This window comes from Arachis hypogaea, chromosome 9 (assembly GCF_003086295.3).
Source record: "Arachis hypogaea cultivar Tifrunner chromosome 9, arahy.Tifrunner.gnm2.J5K5, whole genome shotgun sequence".
Lineage (NCBI taxonomy): Eukaryota > Viridiplantae > Streptophyta > Magnoliopsida > Fabales > Fabaceae > Arachis > Arachis hypogaea.
In genome coordinates, this window is record NC_092044.1 from 80,065,150 (window position 1) to 80,084,275 (window position 19,126).

Consider the following 19,126-nt stretch of genomic DNA (forward strand, 5'->3'; position numbering starts at 1 on the left):
ACTGACATTCAATTTCTTAAATTTGGTTTTAAAAAACTTAAGGGTCATTTTAAAAAATCAGTTTTATAAAATGATCCCTAAACTTTCTAGCAATATAATAACATAACATGGTATGGTCTATGATGTTTAAAACTCTCCAATATTTTTTCTCACGGAGAAAACTCCATCTACTGTTAATAAGTATTTTAGGAAGTCACCAACAAAAAAATAAGTATTTTAGGAGCATTAATTAAGAATATTATGAGAAATTATGTTAATAAAAGTTATCAAAAATATTATGTAGACATTAAAAATTAATCGCTATATATTTGTTTATAAATATATATATATATATAATTTATTTTTAATATATATTTTATATTTTAATGTGTATTTAATATTAGTAATTAATTTTTAATATATACCTAATATGGTTGAAAAATTATATATATAAAATTTGAGCAATAACAATAAAAAAAAACTAAATTAACAAATGTAAAAATAATAAATAGATATTTAAAATTTTCTAATTATCAACTACGAACCATAAGAAACAATAATAACTAAATTTATAATATAACAGAACTTCTAATATGATATTTATAATATTTTTTTGAGAATTTTTCTAAAAAATGAAATTGTATGAATAGTAAAAATTGTAATAATTTTAAAAAAAATATATATTGTATATATATTACAACTCGTCTTATTAGAGAGTTGTTATTTAATCTAAAATAAAGATTTAGTAGATTTTAGTTGAAGATCAAAGAATCATAAAAACCAATTTTTTTCAATCGTACGCAGAAATTTAGATATATACGCTTTTGCGTTCTCAACCTTCTTTCTTAATAGATTATGAATTGGTATTTGAATTAAGGAATCCTGAAATTCTAACATACACGTGTGAGGTTAACATGCAATAACCAAAGTATCAAAGATACATGTGTGAGCTAAGTGGAGTGGCTTACACAAATTGCAAACATTGACAAAATCACAAATTAGTAAGGGCCTCCCAAAGGCAATTATAATAGTTTGCAAGGTAATGCTAGTGTGTAGAATGAAAAAACGGTGCATGTGTAGAAGACAGGTGTTATCTCCATAGTTAGAGTTCCTGCAAAAGAAAAGTATAGTAGTGTCCAATTGAAGGGAACATTTGCTGCAGCGGTTTTGTTTGATGCAGAAGGTGGCAGTATAAATTAATACTATAGCAGTGGTTGTTTAATATACTCAATGCAAAAATTTTTTCCCTTTTGGCCGTGGATGCAAATTTGATTTTGTATACCGTATATGTGAGTCGGATTTAACATGGCTGGGCAAGAGTTGAAATTTTGCGCATTGGGCCCGATATGGGTGTTTGGGATGAAGAAAATACTATAGTGACTTTAGGATAAACCTATGGTATAATTTAATCATTTTTCTATAAAATATTTCAAGTACAAAATGAATACATATTATTGAAATAAAAGTACATGCTATTAATGTTTAAAATTGCATGAATACATTACAAATCAAATTCCCTCAATTTTTAAGCAACATTTTGAGCATTAACTCTATTCTCTCATGTGATACTTTCTCTATTCAAAGTCATACAAAAGATAACATACGCTGAATGTCTAGATTTATTACCAAACATATCCAACTGAAACGAATAAGACCATAATTTAAAGTGTGTTATAGCCAATTCTATCCGTAAATAGCAGCTAGAAAATGGCCACTAAATACTACGTAATCATAAACCCAACAATAGAGCAAGGTGTATAAAAAAACAAATACAGAAAAGTTGCAATTGTGCAACTGAACCTAGTGTGTTATTTCAGAAATACCTTCACCTCAATTGAAGAATCTGTTGAGATAATGTCTCTTCCATTATCAGCCTTAGGATGATCAAGAGTACTTAACCTTACTCTGATGTGTATGGGTTTCATGAAGACAAGGTCTCTAAGATCACCCTTTGATTGCAACAAAAATGCACTCCATAAATCTCTCTCTGTTTTCCCACATTTCTTAGAGCTCAAAATATCTACTATCCTTGCTGCATATTTCTCCCGGTTGCCCTCGTTCGAGTCTGGTACTTTTCTAAGTTTACAATATAGTACCCCGTAAATAATAACCTGTATTAAATGAATAAGATATTAGTTTAAAGTTTAAACGGAAGTAGCTGAATAATGATCAATATCTAGTTATTCAAATGGCATTTTAGTATTAACGTTGTGGTCCTCAGGTATAAGATTTTACAGAGGATGTGTTTGGTATGGGAGTAAAAACAGAAAAATGTTTAGGGTAACTTACACTAACCTCCCATGTGGGTTAGGCAATATTATACATGATACAGTGACATATACACTTGTAATGTATTTTTTTAAATCTGACAGTAACCTCTCCTCTAAGGAGGAAATAAACAAAGGCATAACAAGTCAAGAAATATCATGTAATATCATTAACCTCAGGGAAAATCAATGTAATTTATCCTAAAATTTATGGATTACCTTCATGTGTAAATAAGCAAATGGATATGGAAAGGAGCAATAGTGCGAAGAGGATATAGGATTAATATAGGCTCTCATAATGCACAAACACTCATTATATAATTGAAACAGACTACACATTATCGCTTTCCAAAGGTAAATAACCAATACTTTATAGATATAACTATAATAGGGACTAAATCCAAGAGAAATTGTGGTAAAACTTCTGACCCAATTCAAAATAAATCTTAGCAATCTACTTCAAGTTACTAATGTACTAAAACTAGCACAAACATAGGTGAGCTTGTCAAGAAGAGAAACAAAAATGATAGATATATCAAGTTAATGCATCTAGAGTAAAGATGGAAAATATTTCATACTTAAGCATGATTTAACGAATAAATAAGCACCAGAAAGGAAGTCTATAAAGAATAGTGAAGTGGTTGGACTGAGAAATATACCTAATGATGTATATAATGAAGAAAGTTATACCTCAACTTACAAGATTAATGAGAAAATTAATTCAAGAGAGCCACAGAAGAGAACAACTTGGACTAATACCAGAATAAGGCACATCAATTATGTTACCATCTCTTGTATGCTATTCTAATCAGTAAATGACATGAGAAAAAGGCATGGTCAAAAACAAATATGCATACCTCACTTGTTCCAGGGCTATTGCAAACACAACAGTTGATGCAAATTTTCTCATCGTCAACAACCAAATTGTGATTCAGATTATCATCTTCAACAACCATTTCTGTTTCGGGTTTAGGAGCGGCAAGATCATCCAGTTCATCGTACCACTGTTGTGCAACACCAGCCTACACCAAGAGTTCAACACATAAATTTTGGCAACTGCAGAACTAGACTACTTCACCAAAGAATGCTACAATTGGCAAAAAAAACCTTGTCTATGGATCCTAGACCATCATCAATTCCAGAAATTTCAGTAGCTGAACCTCTAGCTTGTCGCCATATACAGGATTCTTGTAATGGTTCTACAAGTTCAACATCAGCAGAAATCTCCACACCCAACTTTATGTAAACCTTGCCTATCACAGATTGAAGCAAAATTCTAAGTTGGCAAAGATATGTAATAATTCAAGCTGCAGCTGGCATTGTGGTGGATGATAAAGTACAAATACGAAAATATTTACACAGAACAGCCCGGCTAGTAAACTATTCTTGTTATACACAGAAGTCCAGGTTGGTGTATGATTTATAAAAAAAGAGACTATGAAGTCTCTCAGCTGATTTGTAAGTTGTAACAGAATGTTACACATTTATACTACCCAATCTTAATGTGTAGAATGACCTGGTGGCAACTGAAAATGCTGCAGATGATCTACTGTCGTGGCCAAGAGTCCATTTTCACTGTCAAAACAATATTGACCAGAAAGTCAGCATGTTTGACTTGGAGAAAAGAACTAAAATATTGTGTACACAAACAGGAAAATGATGGTTTGGAATTTTAATGATCAACAAAATGTCAAGAAAAATAACTTACGCAGCATAAAATGTTTCAAGAGGGGAATTCAACCAATATGGTAATCCAAGTATCCCTAAATTAGACAACTTGAAGTCTGAAAACACCATTGATTCTCTGTCAACCTTCATAATCCTCTGTCCAACTAGTGATATACAAAAACTGGTTGTTAAGAGAAATCATAAATGCAACAATATAATGTGCCATGAAATGTTGACTGTTGAGTAACAATCAGAAAACAAAACCTGTATCACAAATAATAACATGATTCTGTAGGGTTGTCACTGACGCTAAAAGATCAGAGTTTGGGATGCCTTCCAGCAAGCAAGCATGTTGATTTTGATGTTTAAACCAATCAGAGGGAACTTGATCTAGGATAGATAAGTTTTCTGTGATCTGCTGTCTGCAGATCTCCAGGATTGTAGAAGAACCTGTTATAAATATACATTACAACAACTCTTTGGTTCAAGCTAGGAACAAGATACTTTCGGTTCAAGCTAGGAACGAGATACTTTCGATAAAAATCCATTATATCTAGTATCATATCTGACCTTTATAAACTTTATCTATCTTTCCTGAACCAATATCCATGGTCCATAAAGTTTGAAAGCTGCAAGAAAATACACATAATAAGCATTAACAGAAGATGGAGGCACAACATGAACCATAAAAGTTAGCATTGTTATCAACTATGAATAATCAAATCTTAGCACAAGAAGGAAGATCTAGGAAAAAGGAATATGAGAATTCCAGAGAAGCACGATTTAAGATTTGAATAGACAAATAAGTCACATAGAATTGTGGAATAAAAAAGATTACAGTAAATGACAGTTACCCTTGAGCAGCTCTGCTCCATAAATACAAGAAACATTTTTAAAACCAACATTTAAGCCATGATTATCAATTGTAGTAAAATAAAACGGATTATTAATGTCCAGAGTCCGTTTCAAAACAGAAAAATACGGAACCAACATCCGAAACTCACCACAGTTGAGCCATGCACAGAAATTGACAGCCATAGACTCAATGGCCTCAAGGCCTACATACAAGTTTGATATAAGATGAAGATTTTTTTCTTTGTTTTTCTTTTCTTGTTACAAAGGCTCAGGTGCAAACAAAGAGAGACAAAGGGGACCAAAAAATAAAAGGGTGGGCTTGACGCTCTTGTATGGCAAAGCTTTCAGCCAGAATTAACTTAAAGAAATTGATTATGCACCAAACATCAGGGGTACAATGTAAGGTATTCAAATAATTTGGACATCCTGTAAGTCCAGAAGTGCACGTTATATTATTAAAAGAAGTTAAATATATCAAATCATTTACCTGCGATCTATAATGTAAAATGTGTCATCAACTGATTTCAGCAGATACCAAGGGAAATATAGTGATTCAGAATCCAATACTTCATATGTTTCCTCAGCATTGGTCTCCTCACTGTTTTCTAAACCAAGCTTATTCCTGATCCAATTCCATAGGTGAAAACGTTTGCTAGAGGCAGTGGCAGGATAAAGTGTCTCCACTAATCGACCACCCAGATCAGCTTTCCTGATAGCATGATTCTTAAGAAACAAGAAATGGTATAAGGAAACCATAAAAGAAAACTCTATAACTTTACTAAATGAGTCAACAAAAAATAAAAGGAAATCCGTTAATAATAATAATAATATTCCTTCAGACAGGAACAAAAAAGAGAAGCATAAAACAGCAGGCAACATAACTCTAGACTAGTTTCTCCTTCCCTTAATGTAAGACTACATTCTTATTATCTAGTTCTGCTCTCTGAGGCATACCCTCAAGCCATTTATACAAAATATCTAGATATCTCCCTTGAAATGTTAAAACTCAAACAGCATAGGACCAAGGAAAATATCTGTTACAAAATTCAGTGTGTTGATTTGGATCAATAAGATTGGTTGTTTTCATTCATTTCCATTGACATTATCAGGAATTCTCAGCCTCAACTGCTTCATTCAACATGAACCAAAATATGCACATTATCATCCAAAACCAAGTTGCATTCTAGGTATAAGGATGAAATTTAACAGCAATCATGCATCTTAAGTGTGTAAATAAGACAATGAACACTAAATTAATGCAAGGGTTGAATTTAGTCTAACTGCAGAAAATTCGACAATGTATTTTATACTAATCCTGTAGAATGAGCTCGCCAAATCATACTAGTTTGGCATAGCCACAGATAAACAAAGGGATATATCATTGATATGGTCAAACTGATGCATATAAAGTACCCAACGTATATGAAACCGAGTCCAAAGCTGATAATAAACTATGGATACATCCAAATACATACCTCTGAATCAACAAAATATAAGCAATCCTCCTCAGCATGGTAATAAGAACCTGCAGGGCGCCCTAATTTAGCAGATCCAAAATCTCCATCCTCAAATCCTGGAGAAGAACCAATCTGAGAGAGATTGAAACATGTCACTGTAATGTTTTGGGTTCATTCTTCCTCTAAAAGGAAATGGGAGAATGATATAAAATACTAAAAATAGTAAAAGGAATATTCATTTTTCTATTGTGACTCTGACAAATAAACACAGCAAACTCAATAAAACGCCAAAGTAACATTTGCATAATCTGATGTTACAAGAGAGAGCAGATATTTCTTCTATGCAAGAATATTAACAGAATGGGAACAGGCAGAGATGAACACAACAAGTCAATCTACAAACTTAACAATATGTAAAAACTAGTCTAATACAACTGCATGAGATGGCAATTGTTTGATTTGTTTCAACACCTCTGGTTAAGTGAGGGGATGTAAATCATATGAACAAACTCATTAGTGAACAGATATTCTGACGACCATTTGGAGATTTGATCTTTTAAGCACATAGTTGATTATTGGACAATTGGTGCGAGGGATGTTAGATGTCCTATAGACAACAAGAATAGTTGGCGGAGCCTTTGTCAGCTTTACTGTCACAATATGACATTTAAAAAGCAGCTAATACTGGACCTGGAATCAAAAAGTACTTTATCCTAAACTTATTTAAATAATTGTTGTACATACACAGTCCAGAATCTCTCCATTGTCATCTGATATAACAATCCTATGATGATTGCAGTCTGAAAAGAAGAGGCGGTTCAAGCTGTCATCTGCAGAGACGCAACCTGTAAAGAAGGAAGGGGAAAAAGGGCAAATAAATACCTCTAAAGAGTGGGCTCATCAGATGAATTAAGAATTTTATAAGATCCAAATTGCCAAAAATTTAGATTTCCTGATTTTCAGTGTTTTAAAATATCGGGTATGGCCGATGAGGGGGGGTCCTTGCTGCCATACAGAGGCCACGGCGACGTGGTTTTCACAGCGGGTGAAAAGGCAGCAGCAATTGCGGTCACGCGATAGCGGAACGCCATGAAAAAGGCGGAAATGGCAGGTTTTTTCGAATTTTTTTAAAAAATCTGAGGATAATTGGGTAAATTAGGAAACCCTAAGTGATACATGTAACCCTAATCAGCCTGTTATTCAAAAGCTTCTCTTCCTCTCTTATTCACGTCAAAAACGGCTCTCCGTCTCTGTTCTCTCTTCTCTGTGCCTTCCATCGCCGCCGATCTTTGCCGCTGTCCATCGCCGTTCATCACCACCCGTCGTCGCTGGTCATCGCTGCCTGCCGCCGCCCGTCACTGCTGGTCGTCATCGCTGCTCATCACCACAGTTCCCTCTTTTTCTGGTTCGTAGTTACATACATTCCTTTTTTTCCGTTCAGTTCACTGTCTCCTTCTCTTCCCTCATAAACCTCTCTTCCTCCAATTTTTTTCCCATTCAGTTCCGTTCACTATGTCAACTTCCAGACCAGCCCCTGATTCTAATGCCCGTCCCTGCACCTGCCTCTGCCTCTGCTGGTCATGCTGCTGGCACTGCTCCTGCTCGTCCTGCCGCTGCTGTCCATTCCAGTAGAATTGACCCAGGCTAGAAATATGTTAGTACTGTGGAAGAAGGAAACACCAATGACACCATATGTCCGTTACAGTAGAATTGGTCCTTCTTTTAAGTTTTTAGTTTTTATGTTCTATGTCTTATGTTTATTTGTTTGCTGCATTAATTGGATGTCTTATAACTAGAAAAATAATTATATAGATTAGATTTTATAGTTTATTATATTTGCAATTTTTCTGCATATTTTTTGTACATATATATGCATTTTTTAGGTAACCCGCCATTTCCCGCAATGCCATCCGCCATTTTTTATGGCAGATTTTTGGCTCACCGCCATCCACAATAAAAAACTATGCTTATTTTTAACAAAATCTTTATAATTACAATGAAATAACAAAATCTCTTCCACGTGGACTTGTCGAAACCCCTAAAATTGTTTCAAATTTGTTGTATCCATCAATTACTCGAGCTCTAATTATTTTTCTGATACCCAGTTCCACTTTTATAAGTATAAGAGAATAGTTAAAGAGAAGAAAGAGAAAAGGGGGAGGGAGGAAAGGAGGGAGGGGGTCAGGGAGAGAGAATGGCAGAGAAAGAGTATGATGAAACAAGAAAGGGTTACGTATCTGATTTTGCCAACTCATACTCAGAAAATTGGTAAGCCAATGCTATTAGGAGACAGATGAAGTTTATACCTGGATAAGAGAGAAGTAAATTCTGAATAGGATAACAAATATATTGATCCTTGTTGCTCCCATTTTGCTTCCAAGATGGAGACTTCAATACATCAGATGACTTGGATTCACCATCAGGTTGCATCTGTAACTCCTGAACAGCTACATTTGGCCCCATAGTCAAAATTAGTGGCTAGTGCACGTGCATGCAAATACACACCACAGGGAAAAAAACAGTAGACAAATGCCATTTCAGAATAGAAAAGCACAATACCTTGGTATAAAACTTCAAGATCCACCTTCTCATGATAAATAACTGGGCTTGTAACTTTTTTAAATAAGATGTACCTTGCACCTTTCTCTAGCTATAAATATCAAAAGAATTATTGTGAATAAATTGCAACAGATGACACTATACACTCACAAAAACATCAACATTAGAAAAACAAGATGGTTAGTTGGTATACATGGATATCATGAATGCAAAAACTTTTCCTATTCTGAAACATTGATTCAGATAGCAACTTAAACTTCGAGGACACTGGGAACAGAACATTAATTAATTCCCCTTTTAAATTTCATTCTGTCCACTAACAATTTAGGCAGTCACTATAAGCAGCCAGAAACTATATAACCTACTTGGATTTGAGTATGTTTTATAACCTACTTCCCTCAAATAATTATGTAATAATTCCAAGATTGATTGGGCAAGCATGAGAAGATTGATTTTCTAAAGCCATCTGGTTTTAGTCAACCAGATAAGTGTATCTAAAGACTAAATATTATACACCAATTAGGTCTAAATAAAGTGAAATAACCCACTTCTTTGGATTTGTATAGCAATGTTAAGGATGTGACTGTTATATGTCATGCCAGGTGCACCAAAACTAAATCTTCTAGTTTGCAAATGCTGAGGACCCCCACTCTTGCCTTGCAGTCTGCAAACTAGTGTTCTAAGAAACAGATGCATGATCTTAGGTGGAATAATGTGAAATAGATTGGTTATTCAAGCTGATAATTCTATATTGTTATCATGTTTTTCTTTTGGCTGGAGGGTTATATTACACAAATTAAAACTATCAGCAAAGCTAGCCATCATGACTCCATCTGTAAATAAAAATTTAGACTGCCGATAAATCAAATCTCATGAGATAAATTGTTCACATCTAACAAATATCTAGTTTTAATGAGAATCGAGATGATGTTTGAAGAAGAAATCTCCACAACTGATAAAAATTTAAATCAGTAAGGTTGTGAAATAGATGTTCAGTGAGAAAAGAGAAGAGATGCAAAAGTGAGACAACTACTTGTGCCTGATTTGCTTTATCAACATTGCAATCACCATATCAACATTTATAGAAAGAAGAAATAAATACAGCTTATTTTTTATAATAACCAAAATAAAGAATTATTGACTTAAGCTATTTCTTATAATTATATACTTACAAATTACAATAACATGAATTCTATTATTTCAATGCAACATTAGTTATTAGTCTCATGCATCAGTTCTAACAAAGCATTCCCTACCTGAGTTGTCGACTGATTTGATAATTAAAAGTCGTGGGAAACACAAATTTAGCAAATAATTAACATATAAATTTTGCATCATGGTAGAGATATTAGACATCAACAAATTTTTACATATTTTAGAAGCTAACAATAGATCTTATCACACCTCAGGAAATGTCTGTTGAGACAACAAAATGGGAACCGTGATATTTTCTGTCATCACTAAATGAGCCAGCTGAAGTCGATCGACAGAAGGATGGGTTGGTTTTGAGCACATAATGAAAATATGGGGGCACCTGCCACAAAAAGTATATTCAATTATTGAAAAAGCATCACCCTACTTGTATCAAGGGTAGAGGGAGTGAGGGAATAATACATATCCTTCTTGAATCTCTTCTGGATAGTCTTCAATTTTTCAAGCAAAATTTGATGGTCCAAATTTTCTAAAGCAAGAATCAAGAAGACTCCATCACCCCCAAAAGGTTGCTTATCTTTGTTAGATAGATTCAACCAACAATGATGGGTTCCTGCAAATTCAAAGTTCAAGCAATAAATTAATTGGGAAAAAGCAAAGAGTATGCCTTAAATCTCAAAACATAAAAACATGTCCTAGAATTGGACTTGTGTAATTATAGAAAAAGACCATGTATAGAATTCAAATCCTAACTATTCAGGAATGCTACTTCAGTTACACTGCTCAGAAATGCACAAAATTAAAAGAAAAATGTAAATCCTGTTTGCTTTGGATTACTTCTAGTTTTCATTTACATTGAATATACAAATTGAGGAACAACATATATTTTGATTCTTTGCATTTTCTTGTTATAGAAAATGGGATTCACACTTCAAGAAATTTCTAAAACATAAAGCTATTTTTTGTGTTTTCACTTTTATAGCAGCAGCATTACATGAATAACCACTTTTAATAACAAATGAATTAAAACAGAAATGCAGCCATTAGTTTGAACCAGCCACATTTATTAATCTTGCTTCTTAATTTCTTTCTCTCAATTTGCGCAGGGAAGACAGGCAAGTCATCACTTGCATTTACTAAAAAGTAACAATGATACATGTAACCAAATAGGAATTAGAATCATGAAAAATTGAAAACAGGAACTGTTAATGGGAAATGAAGTAAAAAACAAAGACAGGAAAAGTTGTAGCTTAATTTTCTCTTTTTTCCCCCTGATATAGAAGTATTATTAACAGAAAGAGAAGGACACTGCATAGAGACTAGAGATGTAGATTAGCGAAATAAATACCTTCAAACTCATCCAATGAAGCTCTAATGAAAGACAAGAGGTCAATTTCAAGGGCAGGTTCATGTGATGCATCAGCCATTGTTGAGAACCTGAATGAAGCTGCCAATCAGAAGTCAGGAAACCTAACAAGGCTAGAATTGCCAAAATGATTAGGCTTCAAATTTATCATTAATATAAGATGATATAATTTATTCTTATCCATGTCCTGCTCAGACACAACTTCAAATGCAACAAAAAAGAAAAAAAAATTCAAAATTCGAAACACCACCAAACAGTTGAACCTTCAAAATTATTTACCTTTGTTCGTGAAATTCTCTGACTTGAATCCCATTAGTAATTAGCTTCTGAGCAGAGAGAGTGGGTATTACAGACAAACCTTCTAAGTTGAACACTTTGCCAGATTGTTGATAGCAATCACCTAGACAGGAGAAGAGAAGAAAATTTTTTAAAACAAAACGCACATAGAAATTTATACTAGTGAATAGTATTTTCATAATCTTATTTGGTAGTATGTCCTAAGAGAAAAACAACTGAGGGAAGCTGGGAGCAAAAGATGCACAGGCAACAGAAACAGAACCCCAAAACAACTTGACAAACATATCGACGAGCATGCTTTCATTTAAAGAAAAAAATGAGAAACTCCGGACATCATATTAGACAGCTTTTCCTAAGTTGCATAGGCATGTGTATAGTATCTATATTTGGCATCCTACAAGAATGGGAGAAGAAAAATATTGGTAAATACTTTTATATGGGTAAATGAGTATATATTACTATATGATAATATGAAAATATAATATTTAAATAATTTAATAGTCAAAATATAAGATAGATGGCAACAAATAGTTTCAAAGTAAATCAAACAATTTTATAGTAAATTTTGATGTTTTATAAGGACTAATATGTATATGTACAATGATGGACTAAAAAAGTACGTCTGAGTAACCAACAACTACAAGATAAGCTCCCAATAAAGGTCGGAAACCATCAAATTGTTACAATAATTGATAAATTAGAGCCTATGGGTAACCAAGAAGTATTGGTGAAAGCTCTATAATGCACAAATATTTCATTTTTACAAACATATGAGTATCATATGTGTATCTTCAGAAATGCTATTATTCTAAACTTAATTTCTTACCCTTTTTTCTTCCTTCATAAAGTTGCTTACCACAAATCATACCGTATGGTGTTCAATACTCATATTCGTATTCGTACAACATATGGGTGTACAGCAACCATTTAAGAGCACCAATGCTTCATAAGTTTATCTTTATTTATTTCAAATGCAACTACTAACCAGAAATGCTCCCATGCTACACCTTTTTCTTAAACAATTAAAAGAATGAGTTCAATCACTAGGTGAACTTTTGTACTTACTTTCCACTTATAAGACCTAAGCAATTGTAACAACAGAACTTCCAAAATGCTCTAAAACTCAAGTCATCTATTTGGATGAAAATTTTAAGGGAAACAAAACAACAACGAAAAACAAAGTAAAATAGAAAAAAGCTAAATTATTTGTATTAATTTAACTAACCCAATGAATAAAGTTCAATAAATAATAAAATTAAAAGGATCACAAACCTTTTATGAAAACTGGCATTCAAAATACAAAGGCAGAACTAAGTATTTTCTCTTAATCTAATATCCTAGTAACCAAACAAGCTTTTCGTAATGCACAATAAAAATTTCAAATTCAAAGCTTGCAAAGGGAAAATGAAATTTGCAGCAGGCAGGAGACACACCTGTGGTAAGAAGAGGTGCTAGAAACTTCGAAATCTGCTTCACACGATGAAACCTCATCAGAGCCATGTCTCCTCCAAGTATATGGAATTTAACAGAGGAGGTAAATCCGATGCAAGTTTAAACGGTAGAGCTGTCAAAATAGGTCAAACTCAGAGCTATGGGTTAATGAAAAAGGAGTAAATTTTTGAAGGGAGAGAAGAAAGAATTGGAAACTGTTGGAGTAAGGCAGAAGTGGCTGGTGAATTGAATGGTTGGGGTGGGCAAAGGTCTAGTGGCAGGGAAATTCTGTGCTGTGACTTGCAGTCACTGAAAATTGGACGAAGGCCCAAACCCTCAGTTTTGTGGCTATGGTTGGTTAGTACTATTCATTTCCTCAAAATGCAGACATATAGCTCCACGTGTCACTATATCCTTCTTCCTAATGCTTTTGTTTGCTTTCCTGTAGATATAGGAATTGGCTCATTTGTTAGCATGTGCTTTAAATCATAGTTATCAAAACCGAAATGGTGATCAAACCATTCAGGCTATTGGGTTACTGGGTCACTAGTTTAATCGGTGGGCCACTGATAGAACCGGTTGACCCGTTATTACTTAAATAAAAATATAAAATAGTAAAAAAAACTTAAAATTAAAATTTAAAATACATGTTTTCTTTGACAGTAGTCTCAATTTATAAAAATAAGTAATACAAAAATAGACATAAAATTAATCAATACTATAATAATATCTTAAGTTGACACAATAAGAGGAATAATCCATAAATTATGTCCAAGGAGTAACATACATAGTTTCCAATCATCTAATCACACTATCACATAAGCTATTATCTAATCAATTCACAGAACCTCTCCAACCAATGCTTATTCCAACCAACCATGGTATAAATCAATATATATGCATATCTTTAAAAAAAAATATCAACAATCAATATAGAAGAAACAGCAACAATCAAATCCTAAATAGAAAACTTGTTCTTTCATTGAATAATCTGTTAGAACTTATAATATTGAAAACAGAAGAGCAACTTTTCTGCAATCAAATGAAGCTGCACGCTTATATCTTCTCCATCTGTTACTTGGTCAATCATGTAACTTCTCACTCACTGGTTTATCTGTTAATTGAGATATGAAAGTTAAAAATTTACAGAAATCACCTATCTAGTCGGTGTTGAACAATAATGCACACGAACACACTTGGTGGTTTAAACATCACAAAGAGGACTAAGATAAAAACATGGAAACTATGTTTTACCAAACTATGAAGGCTTCTCAATGTGATTAATCAGGAAATGCATAAGGATTATAAGTAACTTATCCTTGTCTTCATGTTCAGATTAACCAAGTGTTATTACCAGAGCCTTTAATATGTTTGATTAAATGCAAATGCAATGATGCAAAACCAACCTATCCATATTTACCACCTTGCAAAAGTTAAATATATGGCTAATCAATATCATCCAGATCCAATCAGTCAAGAACATGTTTCAATAATAAAAAACTCACCTCAACAGAGAAGAGAAGCCACGGGCTCACAGCTGACGGCACGCAGAAAAGAAGGAGACAGAGAAGCGAGCTCACGGCAAAGCACAGCAGTGAAGGCGACCCACTGCGGCGGACACGACACGCGAAGCACAGCCCGCAAAGGCAGTGAAGACGCGACACGGACGGAGGCGACAGGCGAGCGAGGGACGCACGGGAACCGGCGAGAGGCTCGGTGGCAGTGAAAGCTCTGTGAGCTGCAGCTGCCGCTCTGCCGTTCAGTTCAATTGGAATGAGAGTGAGAGTGAGAGTGAGAGAGTGAGAGTGAGAGTGAATTAGGGTTGGTTTTTTTTTTAACTACAAATTCGAACCCGTCCAGATTTCTCAAATCTGCCGGTTCACCGATGTTCACAAAAATTGGTCAGTTTAAACCGGTTCACACCGATTCATTCCTTGTCCGATCAAATGTCAAATTCAGACCGGTTTTGGAGCTGTGTCACCGATTTTTCAATCCAGCCGTCTGGTCGGTCTGATTTTTACATCTATGCTTTAAATAGTAGCATTAAAAAAAAGTTACCAAATATGAGAAAGGTAGAAAGTCCCAAAAAAAAAGTTACCAAATATGAGAAAGGTAGAAAGTCCCAAAATCTTATCACCTGCTAGGCACAATAGAATTTCAGAAGTTAATTAAAGCACTTATTACTTCAAAGAAAATTGAAGAATAAAGTATTGATACGGCAGTTACAAATCTGATGTTATAATTCGGCATTATATACAATAACTCGGCATTATGCACCATAATTTGGCACTTTACGTTATAATTTGGCGTTATACGTTACAATCAGACTCAACGGACTACATCCTGGAATAAAAACGTTCGACCAGACATTATCACTTATTAAAAAACCTATTAATTGCTCTTCAATTCCGATGATCAATAGAAACGTAACCGACCTATTTTATCTCACCTATAAAGGTATGATATTTTATCTTCAAAGGATACATTGAATTTTCAATACTGACTTAAGCTTCGGAGTGCCTTTGCAGGTACACTCCCCCCTTATTCCTTGCTCACGCTCTGTGCAATTGGACATCTCCTTGGAGAAAAGCTCGGACTTCCACAAAAGCTCAAAGGTCGGCACTCCCAGGGACCGAGCTCTCCCTTCAGGTATCCATACAAGAACAAGTACCAATCCAATCCCTTTCTATTTATCTGAATGACAATGCGACTCTTGACAAAAAAAATAATCCATTTCAAACATTGACCATGTGCTTTGATTGCCAACGCGGTTCTTTTGTCACTTTCACGACAAAAAATTGACAGAAATTGCTGCTAATGTGTCTAGGTAAGCAAATGAGGTGGATGGCTAAAGTGGTTAGGTAGAAGATGGAATCCCACGTGGCTTGTTGGAAAAGACAGGGACTTATCTGTCCTCTTCCACGTCACACGATCGACGTCATTTTAACCTCTCCAGAAGTCGCTCGTGTGACGTGGAAGAGGACAGATAAGCCCCTATCCTTTCTAACAAGCCACATGGGCTTTCATCTTCCACCTAACCACCTTAGTCATCCACCTCATTCGCTTACTTAGATATGTCAGCAATTTTTGTCAATCTTTTGCTGTGAAAGTGACAGAAAAACTGCATTGTCAATCGGAGCACAGGATCAGAGTTTGATCATTTTTTTTCAATAATCCTGTTGCCGTTCGGGTAAATGGATAGAGACTGAAGTTGTACTTTACTCAGGAATTGAATAAATGTAAATTAAAATAATAAAAAAAGTGTGTTTGAAATTCAAACAATCTATTATTAAAAATTTATCTCCTATATATGCATCATTGATATAAACTTTACTTATAAAATGTAAGGAGGCATCAGATTCGATGGTCCCAGAATCTTTGGACTATTAAATGGTCTTATAACAAAATATATTTTTTAAGTTTTTTCATAACTGCTAAATAGTCCTTATTTAATTTTAATTATAAATTATTCCTTTATATATTATTTAATTATAAAATCTATTTTTTATTTTATAAACTATTCTTTTATCATTCATCTATCATATTTATTGAGAATCAAAAACTAAAATAATAATAAATTAGATCTTCCATTAATCATAATAAATATTTTGCAATCTTAATCGATCATAATTTTATCATTGATCCAGTTACAAACGTATTAGGTTGGAAAAATCGTATTGGCTAGAAATTCAATTGATTGGATGCACAAACCAATTGATTGAAATTAAGGCTTCCCAAACTTCAATCTATTGGAATTGATATCGATTGAATTTTGCAAGGCATGTGGGGTTTTTCTTATTCAATTCGATTGGTTTTGATTGAAATCATCAAAACAATCTGGATTTAGTTAATTCAATCGATTGGTTCTGTTATTCCCTCAGTAAATTCATCTTCAAAGTCTTGCTCGGATTTATATTGTTCATCAATTATATCTTGGTCACATACTAACTCTTCTTGTTGGTTAATATCATCGTCCTCATGGTATTGCTCATCCATCTCAGTATCCGTAAATATACCTGACATCTTAAAAAATTTCTAATAAAAAAATTTTCAGTACACTACGTCCTATAACACTAAAATCATTTTTACTTTTGTAAAAGATCTTTTGAAAAAAATATCATTTTCCAAAACCCTGCGCTCTATATTTTTTTATAGAGTTCGCCTGACCCGAACTCTATAATTTTTTTCAAAACCAACAAAAATCAAATTTATTTTTAAGCCATTATGATCGTCTATAAAGTACATAGGAATACACAAAAAATACAGATATGACTTTTTCAACCTTAATAGCAACCATTATCATCATCTCCAGAAATACACAGATACACGATAGGGGTGTAAGTTATCGAACCAGACCGAAAATTACAACAACCAATTTAAAAACCGAAAAAATTGGTTTTTTTTCCATGACAAAATCGATCGGTTCGGTTTGATAGAAACCGAACCGAACCGAACATATGCATCCATTTCAATGTTTTAACCATTTTAATCTTTAACCTAACAACAAAAATCCCCAACCCCTAACCATTTCAATGTTTTACTCTTATTATTTTAGTTTATTGACTATTTTGAACCTCTAATTATTGTGATTCATATTTTTCTCATTAGAAATTAAAAATAAAAAAATCGACCGAACCAAACCGTTGTTGGTTCGGTTCGGTTCGATTGTTGTAAAAGTAACAAATCGAACGGTTGTGTGTTTGTAGGAACCGAACATATCGGTTCGGTTGATTTTTTGTTCAAAACCGAATCAAACCGAACCGATAACACCCCTAATACACGAGAATAAGCCATATTTAACAAGAATCTTTTCTCATTATCAATTAAAAAAAACTATTATGTTTAAGAATTTGAATTAGCCATTTTTTTAGAATTTGAAGTGAAGTTCGTCGGGATTAGGCGAACTCTATAAAAATTATAATGCGGCGAATTTGCTTTGCATAAAAAAATGCGTATTTGGGGAATTAAAGTTGAAAAATGGGGTTTTCGAAAATAATAATTTACTGAGGGTAACAAAACCAATCGATTGAATTAACTAAACCCCATATTGCTTTCATGATTTCAATCGATTGGGTAATATGACCAATCGATTGAATAAAAAAAACCCCACATGCCTTGTAAAATGCAATCGGTTGTGTATCAATTTCAATCGATTGAAGTTCGGGAAGTCTCAATTTCAATCGATTGGTTTGAATTTTTAACAAACACAATTTTTTCAACCCGATACATATATAATTAGATCAATGATAAAATTATGATCGATTAAAATTGCAAAATATTTATTACGATTAACGAAAGATCTAATTTATTATTGTTTTAGTTTTTTATTCCCAATAAACATGACAGATGAATGATAAAAAAATAATTTATAAAATAAAAATAGATTTTATAATTAAATAATATATAAAAAATTAATTTATAATTAATATTAAATAAAAACTATTTAACGGTTATTAAAAAATTTTAAAAATATGTTTTGTTAAACGGTCCAAATGGTTTGAAACGATCGAATCCTTTGCCATGTAAGGAGGCGAAATACTTTTTGAGGAAAAGAATCTAATTTAACACTTTTTTTTTTCTTTACCTATTTTTTCTGCATCAAATATTTAAAAAAAAAGTATAGATGAATAAGTAAAAATGGAACAACGGGAACAATGGTTTAAAATAGGAATTATTTAATACAGATTAACAATTAATTATATTTATTATCAGCAGGGAATTACATTCATTATCATTAGGAAATTTGAAAATAATTAGGATTAGTGACGCAGTCCCCTTCTCTTGAATACGCAGTTTCACCACTACCGAGAGAGCGCTAACCTAAGGTGATCGACGAAGCCGCAATTTCCGCCACCCATCCCCCCCCCCCCCCCCAAGGAAACATTGCTGACTCGCGTCCCCCTTGCCACCGCCGCAGTTGATGTGACGTTCTACCGGCTTCTATCCCGCAACCTCGACCCGCCGCCGCATCACATTTTCACGATCCCTTATTGCGTCTCCCTTTCCGGCGCCCCGGCGGCTCTCTTGTCGTGATTAGCATTGAAGGCAATTGGAAAGAATCAGGACATGGATTGTTCACTTAGGAAAGTAGGTTA

At 33.7% G+C, this 19,126-nt stretch overlaps 1 protein-coding gene across 4 annotated transcripts; it reads right to left on the reverse strand.

Annotated features, from left to right (window-relative positions):
* Positions 1-1,433: 1,433 nt before the first annotated feature.
* LOC112711090 (uncharacterized) lies at positions 1,434-14,912 on the reverse strand. Of its 4 annotated transcripts, none has more exons than XM_029289103.2 (18): positions 14,537-14,912; positions 13,034-13,473; positions 11,583-11,703; positions 11,286-11,384; positions 10,400-10,550; positions 10,190-10,319; positions 8,786-8,876; positions 8,533-8,673; positions 6,971-7,071; positions 6,245-6,358; positions 5,257-5,492; positions 4,485-4,543; positions 4,179-4,364; positions 3,955-4,078; positions 3,763-3,821; positions 3,354-3,499; positions 3,104-3,268; positions 1,434-2,090 (listed from the first exon to the last, which is right to left on the reverse strand). In XM_029289103.2, the coding sequence occupies exons 3-18, from the start codon at positions 11,614-11,616 to the stop codon at positions 1,788-1,790; spliced, it is 2,139 nt and encodes a 712-aa protein (XP_029144936.1). In that variant the 5' UTR covers positions 11,617-11,703; positions 13,034-13,473; positions 14,537-14,912; the 3' UTR covers positions 1,434-1,787. The 4 variants fall into 4 exon arrangements, with proteins under 4 accessions (XP_029144936.1, XP_025619422.1, XP_072059156.1 ...); XM_025763637.3 differs by having other exon boundaries at positions 11,286-11,374; positions 14,537-14,846; XM_072203055.1 differs by having other exon boundaries at positions 11,286-11,416; positions 14,537-14,838.
* Positions 14,913-19,126: the final 4,214 nt, after the last annotated feature.